This window comes from Gorilla gorilla, chromosome 10 (assembly GCF_029281585.2).
Source record: "Gorilla gorilla gorilla isolate KB3781 chromosome 10, NHGRI_mGorGor1-v2.1_pri, whole genome shotgun sequence".
NCBI classification, from domain to species: Eukaryota; Metazoa; Chordata; class Mammalia; order Primates; family Hominidae; genus Gorilla; species Gorilla gorilla.
The window spans coordinates 20,557,682-20,567,806 of record NC_073234.2 but is presented as its reverse complement, the minus strand read 5'-3'; the positions used below and the strand labels follow the sequence as shown (position 1 = coordinate 20,567,806).

At 47.1% G+C, this 10,125-nt stretch overlaps 1 protein-coding gene across 1 annotated transcript; it reads right to left on the bottom strand.

Moving 5' to 3' along the window:
* Positions 1–1,143: 1,143 nt before the first annotated feature.
* Positions 1,144–9,570, bottom strand: KCNA1 (potassium voltage-gated channel subfamily A member 1). The gene is made up of 2 exons (XM_055357849.2): positions 8,923–9,570; positions 1,144–8,555 (listed from the first exon to the last, which is right to left on the bottom strand). The coding sequence occupies exon 2, from the start codon at positions 8,011–8,013 to the stop codon at positions 6,526–6,528; it is 1,488 nt and encodes a 495-aa protein (XP_055213824.1). The 5' UTR covers positions 8,014–8,555; positions 8,923–9,570; the 3' UTR covers positions 1,144–6,525.
* Between the last annotated feature and the right edge of the window lie 555 nt (positions 9,571–10,125).

The window sequence follows — 10,125 nt, the reverse complement described above, 5'->3', positions numbered from 1 at the left end:
TTAAACTGACTTGACTTCTTTTTAAAGCTTTGTAAACAACAAATCTTCCAGTTATAGCCCCATTCCTAGCAGCCACCTGGTTCTATCTGTTTCTGCTTTAAGAAGACCATTCTAAGGCTGAGCTTTGAGAAACATCCACTGCTGTTGGGGTGTCTTGGGCTGTCTCTTACCTTCTCTGTCAGAGCTTAGCCTGGCCTGTTTCCTGACCACAAGAGAAAAATCATGGGCAGCCTGCCCAGCTTTGTAGTCTACTTTCAGTGGCAACTTATACAGCAAAAGCAAGATTCATCTGCAAATCTTGTAACATGAACCTATCACAGCGCAATACTCTTCTACGATAATGCACCAGCCACCCAGTGCATTTAGCATGTAACAGACCCCTGTCAAGAGCACCTCCCCCTGTTTGCTCTGACATAAAAGAATGCGTAGAAAATGTGATATTCACAAGGAGGAAAATAGAAGATTGAAATCTCAGGAAGAATCAAAAGGAAATGCAACAAGGAGTCATAAAAAAAAAAACCAGGAAGAAAGAAATGTGAACATGTAGAACTACATGGAAAAAGCCTGTGTAAAGAATGGATAGGAACCACGTTGTTTTTCCACATCAAAATCACTCCTAACACCACACTGCAACTATCAAGTCAGTTGATTCCAGACCACAACTCTGTTACACTCACACACACAGTCGTGTCTCTGTCTCTGTCTCTCTCCCTCTCTCTCTCTCACACACACACCCACAATTATTCTTCCTGCAAAGCTTCTCAGACTGTGCATAAAAACTAGTTTCAAATCAAAACAACTTAAGTGGATATATCCAATTACTTTGTTCCCCTGAGCCTCATTTCTTGTTTTATTTTGAAAGCTTGATCCTCCTTCCACTCTAACTTCCACAGGCCAAATTCCAATGGCCTTCACTTGGGATCTTACCTGAGACCAAACTGAATTTATCCTCAAAAAGTAACCCCTGGATATGTCCTTGGACAGCAGAAACAGACCACGTGGGCCAAAGGAAACAAATCTGTTTCATGATCTGATCTTGGATTCACCCCACTATTTAAAGAGACCCCACAGAAGAAGGGAAGAAAAGGGCCCCCAAAAGACCAGTTAAACAAGAGACAAATAACCAGTCAAGATATTCCTTGATAAGATCCTTAAAAATTATCTTTAATTGATGCCAAATATGAACAGATCATAAAGTGACAGAAGCAAGTAAAATTGCATAGATGAAAACTATGCGCATCAATTAGGTTCTCAATTCATAACATTAAATGTCCTTGACCTGACATATTACACAGTTAGAGAAGGGAAAATGCACAGTAGGTGAAGATGAGACATGTCCTTAACTCAAGGTGGAAGCAACTGGCAAACTCAAGAAATAAAATAGCGTTTTTTCAGCTTAAATGGTTTGTTGTCCTGATGGTGCACTATAAATTAATACTACTCAATTTTTATTTTTAACCTCAGTAATATTTTATCTTTACTATTAGAGGCATGTCACATGGAGTCCATGTTGTCTACTTACATCTGCTGCATAAACAGTCCCAAAACAGTGCGCTGAAGAGAAGAAAGGTGCTTCTGCAAGGTTTGGAGAGGAGACAACTTTGACCTGGAATATTTTACAAGAGATTTCTTGCTTTGTTTTGTTTTCTTTCCATACACCATTTCTTCTTCTTTGATTGTGGTACAAAAGTTTTCTATACTCTTTGAAGTTTCACATCATAAAAAGTAAACTCCTAGTTAGCTCCTAAATGAAAAATCACTGTGACTAGGGTTAATCTCCTTAAAGCAAATAGCCCTGAGGTCAGCAGGGCCTCACCCCTTACATACATGCTGGACTTCCCAAGAAAGCCCAGGGTCATTTTGCCTGAGCAAAGAGGCTGGCATTTAATCCCAAGGCTTCTAAACTTTATATCTATATCCTGAATTAGTTTGCACAGTGACCCAAGGTAATGGAACAGTTTTGGTTAACAATTCAGCTCCTGTTTGCTTCTTTACAAAAATGGTAAGTAACATACATTCTTTAAAGGTTTACCTGAGTCATACTAGACATGTTCACATATACCCTGAAATTCCATGATATAAATACAAGTAGTAATATGCCACATGGTGAATGAGAGGTCACCTCCTGAGATCACAATTCAACTTGGGTTGTGTCTGGTCTTAAAATTTTAGTTTGTTTGTCTTCTTAAAATGAACATAAACATCAAAAGACTTCATTCTTGCTTGGAAAAGCCTGAAGATAACATGCTTGTTTGGCAGTTTATATTCTTTCTAACAATTTTATACTATGGATGGTTACCACCCACCAATTCTCACCACCCCAGGAATAAGTCATTCCTGGAAGAAAATGGGAAAGTGCCTTCTGCTAATGTTCTTTCTCCTTTCTTTCAATCCAATCTACCAAACTAAGAATTAAAATGTAAAATTGTTAAAAAGCATGTGTTTTGAGGTCTCCTATATTAAATGAGAGGGCTAGGAAACTATTTTTATTGACTTTTAGATGGTAACTAATTTGAAAAATGCGTAACTATACACAATGTGAAGAAGGCCTTTTATAGGCTAAACCAAATTTCTACTTTAAAAAAATGTATTCCTCATTTACCATTTACATGTATTTTTTTAATTCTCAAGCAAATCAAGATTGTGACACCACCTGTGCTTCAGGTCCACCATACTGGAATCTAAACCTGCCCTACAATTCATTTCAGGGAAATGACTGCCCACTGGTCAGAATCCTGGAGAAGGACTTGCTATTGGTTTATCTGATTCTTCAAGGCTCACCCACGAACACACTCCCAATGAACTGATATAACTGAAAATCAGAACTCAAGTCTCCAGGGAGTGCAAGGGGAGTTGGGCACAAATGGGAAAAGGGAGATGCAAAAACAGAAAGTTTTCCTGGCTAGAATTTGTCTTCTAGAAATCTGAGGACAGAGGAAATGAATGTCTTTGGTCTCTCTGATTCAGATCACTTCAGGTGAGTTAACCACTTCAGAGATTCTGGGATGGCTAACAGCCCTGGTGTGACCAACCCTTCTATTGCCACCCTATTGAACTAGGGCCCCAATAGACTGGAAGAGAGGAATTATGGCTATCAGCACATCAGAAGTCTTCTCCTTCTGGAGAAAACACATAGTCAGGACATGAGCTGTTACAGCTCCATGCCTAGGAAGGGGAAGAAAAGGTAAAAAGGCTGCTAAAATAAATACGAATAAGTAAACCAAAAAATAGTCATCCCTTAATAGGCAGTTTTGTTAAGTGCACCTTCAGATCTACAAAGACATTTCAACACATTACAGTGCGAGGGTAAGAGCTTGGTCAAACATTGCATGCCTATGCTACACAGATAATCCCTGTACTCCATTCTTACTGAATTCATTGCAATGAGCTACAGATGAGCTAAGCAGCATTCATTTTCTTCACACCACCCCAAACTCATAACAACAACTCATCCCCAGTCCCAGGCTGACAGGTTCACCGCATGCAGCACTTTTTTCTATATCACATGCAGAAGAATCAACCAGTCCAGGGTGTAACCACGGTAAATATACCAAGTACCCAAAGTCAGTCTTGGTGCCGTTTTCTCATCCATTAACCCATCCATCCCACAGTACTGAGTGGATTATTGCTGTTGACAGAGTGCGGTGTTTCAAGTTCTGTGTGCACTAGACCTCAACGTTGAAATGAAAGATCAAGATAACCCCAAGCCTGGGAGGAGGTTGGCATTTTTTTCCTAACTGGGGATTTTTAAGCAAGTAGGAAAGGAATCGCCAGAATGAGTTAAGGTTCAGACGAGAAGGAGACATCACATGGGAGGGTTTAATGCCCTGTAGTCGGATGCTGTGCGGTTCTTGGCCCCTCATCTTCCACGATGTGTGTTGCGTTCATCTCACAGATTCACAAAAGTCACATAGGAAAATAAGATATCCATGTTCTTTCTTTTAATCGAGTTAGCCAAATGGGTGTAACTCGAGTTTCTAGGGTGATTGCCTCACTGCTAGTTCTAGGACAGGATGGGGGAAAGGGGTGGGAGAAACAGAACAGATTTTCAGAAGAAGCTGGGCCAGAATGTCAGGTAACAGGCAGCCACATGCTAAGTGCAGAATGAAGATTCCCCACCTCAGGGTCCTTTAAAAGGCTGTGAATACCTCTCCACCGGTGGGCAGCTGCCGAGCTCCAGAGGCCTGTGTTCCGTGACTCTCTTTCAGCCAGGAACAGGGTCCCCACCATTCTCTGGGCTGGGCAACGGGGGCAGCAGAAGTTAGATGTTCAACCTGTGAAGTGACTGCCAGGTGGGAAGATCATAGGGGCATCAGGAAATATCTGAAAGGGGTAGACCAGGAGGGAAGGCCTAGGAAAGGTTATTATGAACTGAGTGTTCCCACATCCACAGCGATGCCTGAAAAGGCTGGACCGTCAGAGAGATTTGCAAAGTGCTGTTACCGACAGAGAAAAAAATAAGGAAAGGTGCCAGGAGCACTACACTGGACCTGAGGAAGCCTTGTGTGTCCAAAGTGGCCCTCGATAGGAAACAAATTCCCAAAAAGTTTATCTTGGCTTCTGGTGGAGAGAGGAAAAAACAAGTTCACAGTTCATGTCCAGTTCAAAGATGGGTCTCAGTTCACATCCAGCATCAGGCTGTCAAAGGGACCAATGCTAGTAGATGGCCAGAGAGACAGCACCCTCCTGGGTCTCTCCTCTCCAGGGTTTAGGGTGGTGTGGTCTTCTCACAGTGGTGAAATGAGACAGCGAGAATGGAAAAAGAAAAAGCAAAAGGTCTGTGCCCCAACCCTTCCCCACTTTTGCTACCTAACTTCTCAGCTGTGTTAAGGAGGCACTTTCTGCAGTTCACTGTGGGTACAGGATAAAGGCACTAAGCAACTATTAAATCAATTGGTTTAGTTTCTTCAGGGAGCCTCAAGGGGAGGGCTGAAGTCTCTACAGACTTCAAAGAATGACTGCAAAGAAAAAAAAATCAGCTCTGCTTCGGATGCATATAATAGAGAAACATTTTCATTTACATCCTAAGAATGCACCAAAAAACATGCAGTATTGCACCTTTTTGTTTGTTTGTTTGTTTGCTTGTTTGTGTTGCTTGTGTTTGTCTTCAGCTAGAAAGAATACTTGTTCTTAGGTGTTGCTATATATACTTTGATGACTTATTTAGTTTTTCACATGGCTTCCCTCTAAGGGATGGGCATATTGGTCCTCTCTCCGCCTATACCTGCACAAAAACCTGGTATTTCCCTGAGCAAAGGCAGGAAAATTGACTGAGTGCCCCCCACCCCCACCCCCCATAATTTCTATTGGGCCTTTCACCCCACAGACTTGTAATTTTTATTACTTTTAAAATTTTTATTACTGAAATCATGCATTAATTAATTCAAGGTACATCTTAGTCAAATAGGCCATAATGCTGAATAAGAGAACATGCTTTGAGCTCCAAAAAGTTATTGTTCCCATCTGACTAACATATGCACTTAAATACAGTACTTTATTTACTAATAAAATAGTTAATAAATGGAGGAGTGCACTTTTGGTGAATGCAAATGAAAAAGGATCTATTTTTAGAAGAATCAATTTCAACTTAAGCTTATCCCCTATTGTCTGGGTTAACTTCTCAGCATGCGATTATAAAATAAATTGTATCAGATTCAAACATGCTTACATTTAACTTCATTTGTGCTCTCTTGCAATAAGGAGGCTAAGGTTTTACGTCCAGTTCTGAAAGCCAGGGGTCGGAGTGCAGGCCTGGTGAGAAAAGACCTGTATTTGGTTCATCTGCAGTTGAGACAATTTAGCAGCACTGCAGAAGAATCAATTAATTTAATTCAGTTATCTTGTTCTTAGAGAATAATCTGGATTAGAAAGAGAATGGGCCCAGGGGGAAATCCCTACAGATCAGGACCAGTATCCAATTTATAAGGTGCTTTGTGAACCAGTCTTAAGTAATCGGAGTTTTCTTTTTTCACCTTGTAATATGCAGTTCAGTTGATCGAAATAAAAATATCTATTCATTGTCCATTTTGGCTGGTCTATCATGTTACATATAATACGTCTGATGCACTGTCTTCAATGTGCTACGCAGTTTGCAAAGATGTTTTACTGGAGTCCCATGCAGATTTCAATTTTATATTTCTAAGTGATCATCTTGTTCTGAGTTTTTAAAAAAGTTAAAGAAACCAAAGCATTAAAAATGTTTCAGTTTGGGGAAGCATATGATTATTATTTTACCTAGACTAGTTCATGGACTGAATCTTTTTAAGCCAGTTTTAGAAAATACTCTCTCTTTTCCCATTTTTTAATAAAAGGAAAATAGTTTATTTTGTCATGGATTTTGAAAGCTTCTGGTTCACCACCCCCAAAATCCTCAATGCAACAATGCATTGACAGTTAAATAGAGCATTCCAAGTCTACTTAGTAAAGTATCTACGAAGCGTGACATGAGTCACTAGGTTTTCTGTTTTGTTTTTTAAGTCTTTTGAGCTGCTAAGTGGGGCTTTTTTGTTTGCTTGCTTTTGTTTTTTAAACATCGGTCAGTAGCTTGCTCTTATTAACGCAGTTTTGGTTAGCTGTGGTGCAATTGCCAGTTCTGATATTGACCTGTCTATAATGGGCTATGCTATTATTCATATCCTCTTCGATCTCCATGTACTCAGACTTGCTCATAGTAGAGGAACTGCGGCGACTGAGGTCACTGTCAGAGGCTAAGTTAGGGGAACTGACGTGGAGCAACTGAGCCTGCTCTTCCCCCTCAGTTTCTCGGTGGTAGAAATAGTTGAAATTGGACACAATGACAGGTACGGGCAGGGCAATTGTTAGCACACCAGCGATGGCACACAAGGAGCCCACGATCTTGCCTCCAATTGTCACAGGGTACATGTCACCGTATCCTACAGTGGTCATGGACACCACCGCCCACCAGAAAGCATCGGGGATACTGGAGAAGTGCGACTCAGCTTCTTCCGCCTCGGCAAAGTACACTGCACTAGAAAACAGGATGACCCCGATGAAGAGGAAAAAGATGAGCAGCCCTAGCTCTCTCATACTAGCTTTGAGGGTCTGGCCCAGGATCTGGAGGCCCTTAGAGTGGCGGGAGAGCTTGAAGATTCTAAAAACCCTTACCAAGCGGATGACCCTGAGGATGGCCAGGGAGGTGGCCTGCTCGCCCTTCTGGTTTCCTTCCTGCTCAGCTATCTCGGTGCCCAGGGTGATGAAATAAGGAATGATGGCCACAATGTCTATGAAGTTCATGATGTTTTTGAAGAAGTCCGTCTTGCTGGGGCAGGCGAAGAAGCGCACCACCAGCTCGAAGGAGAACCAGATGATACACAGCGTTTCCACGATGAAGAAGGGGTCCGTGAAGATGTTGGAATTGTAGATGACCGTGGTGTTGTCGATGCGGTGGACGGTGCCCGTGAAGTCCTTGTCATCCTTCAGCTCGGGGAGCGTCTCCAGGCAAAAGATGACGATGGAGATGAGGATGACCATGACGGAGACGATGGCGATGACCCTGGCGGGCCCCGAGCTCTCGGGGTACTCGAAGAGCAGCCACACCTGGCGCTGGTACTCCTTCTCGGGTAGAGGGCGCTCCTCCTCCTTGATGAAGCCCTCGTCCTCCCGGAACTTCTCCATGGCCTCCTCGCCCAACTCGTAAAACTTGATCTCCTCGGAGAACATGTCCAGGGGCACGTTGACTGGCCTCCGCAGGCGGCCGCCGGACTGGTAGTAGTAGAGGATGGCGTCGAAGCTGGGCCGGTTGCGGTCAAAGAAGTACTCGTTCCTCAGGGGGTCGAAGTAGCGCATGCGTTTCTTAGGGTTGCCCAGCAGCGTGTTGGGGAACTGCGCCAGGGTCTTGAGCTGCGTCTCGAAGCGCAGCCCGGAGATGTTGATCACCACGCGCTCGCAGCACTCGTGGTCGTCGTGGTCGGCCTGCCGGGGGTAGCTGCCATCCTGGGGGTGGCCCGGGGCGGCCGAAGCCTCGTCCACGTTCTCCCCAGACATCACCGTCATGGTGGAAGCCGGGCGCGGGGGTGGGAGGCCAGGAGAGAGCCCGGGGTGGGAAACAGCCAGGGACCAGGGGTGGGGGGGACCCAAGCGGCCCCCCCACCGGAGCGCGCGTCTCCCTCACGCCCAGGGGGAGGTGCTTCAAAACGAGCAGGTCGGGAGATCTGCGACTTTGCCTCTCGCTGCCTTCCCCTCCACCCTGCCTTTTACTCAATTTGGAATCCCCCTTGCCTGCGGGCCGGGTGCAGCTTTTTGCAGAGGGTTGGGTTTGGGTTTGGGGGTTTGTTGGTTTTTTGTTGTTGTTGTTGTTTAGATATTTCTTCCTGATCCCAGGTGCCTTAACGCAGTGCCGTTCTAGCGGACTGGGCCATTGCTTCGGGGGTCGCCCTGGCCTCCCCTCCCCTCCGAGAGCCTTCCTAGGACCCGGTGCAGTGCCGGCTCAGCAGATCCCCACGCCTGCCACCCTCTCTGCTTCTCCTCGGCTCTCCCCCCTCCTACCCCTCTTCGCCTGCCGCCTTCTAAGCTCCCACCAGGGCGATCGATGCACGCTGCAGAGAAATAGAAAGTGATACGGGGGTAGAAAATCAGAAGCATTCAGATGGGACGGACCTACAGACACCGAAGAACACAGACCTCTAGCTTGAGAAAGCACTGGACGTTTGCTAGGGCTATCACACACACACGGACAGACGACACGCAGACACCCGGAAATCCAAGTTTGGGGCTCTTCCATCCCACTTTCCCCAATGCCCAACAGCCGATCTGTTTACAACTTCGTTAAACTAGAGATCGGAAAAGCGCCCAGAGACGCCGGGGGAAGCTCAGGGTCCCGGGCAGCATCCCCGCACCCCCGGCCTCCCCCACCCGGTCGCCCCAACCCCCGCTTCTGCAGCCCCGAGCTGGGGAACCCCCTACCTGGCCGGCTGGCTTGGCGCAGGGGCGGTGCTGAGTCGGCGGAGAGCCCGAGTGGGAATGCGGCAGGTCGCCTTTGCAGTGCCCTGGCGGGAGCCGCGGCGGCCGCCGCAGCAGCATCCGAGACGCGCCGGGCAAACTCGCCGCCCTGGTCCACTCGTCCGACGCCCCTCTCAGTTGGACAATCGCTTTACCGAGCAGCTACGGCGAAAATGTTCATTCCCTACCCCCATTCTCACCGGTTGCCAGCAACCTGGAGACGCCGTCCTCTCTCCGGTGCAGGGAGTTCCGGAGGATGCGGGGCGGAAAAGCAAAATACCACCCTCTCTCGAAGCTCCGAGGCAAATGACGATAAACAGCACTCTCGCCCCCTCCTAACACTATGGGAGCCCTTGATTCGATCCCGAAGGCGGCGGGCGGGCAAGAGTCTGGATCTACATGGCTCTCCAGTTCCCTTCGCTCTCCGCACCCCAGCGCGGACCTCGCCAAGGCTACGCGGCGCGCCGGGAGCCCTTAGGAGCTTGGAGTGGAGCAGGGTGCGTGCGGCGGCGGGTCCGCTCGGTCCATTTCTGGGCGCTGCAAGATCAGCAGAAACCTGAGAAAGCGCCTGGAATACCGAGCAGCGATTGGCCCACCCGGGCGTGGGTTGGGGAGGGCGGGGGAGGGCAGGAGCGAGGAGGTGGATGGAAAATATGAGGGGGTGGTTTGGAAGAGAGCGGGGTTGTCATTCAGTTCCCACCCTTGCCAGCACAGCTTTTTCCTCTCCTACCAGAAAAGCCGACCACTAACTCTACTTCCCTTGTGGCCCACCGCCCCGCCCACGCACGGCCCCTAGCGGCTCGCGACCTTCCCCGGGAATTTCACATTGGAAATGGTCAGGTCCGACGCAATGCAGGCGGTGGTGTTTCTGGCAAAACTCCTCCGATGGGTTTGCTTTTGTGCAGTCCCACAGTAACCCTCTTCGATCGCACTGCTCTGCGCCCCATCCCGCTCCTCCCCCAAGAAGGCCCTTGCTCTCTGCGGGGCCCACCCATCTTCCCCCGCCGGCTGGACTCGCAGAGCTGCAGACTTTAGGCAGAGCTGTGCAGTTGAGGATCCCTGGGTTTGTTCCACGTAGTTTTACTGGGCGGCGGCGGTGCTAAGAGCCTGTCCCTCTTTAACCTACGATGGGACTTGAAGTTTTCTTACGATCCGATTATTCTGAAA

What these genes read in the sequence shown, in the direction of transcription:
- KCNA1 (XM_055357849.2), bottom strand. Translation starts at nt 8,013, where the DNA reads ATGACGGTGATGTCTGGGGAGAACGTGGACGAGGCTTCGGCCGCCCCG.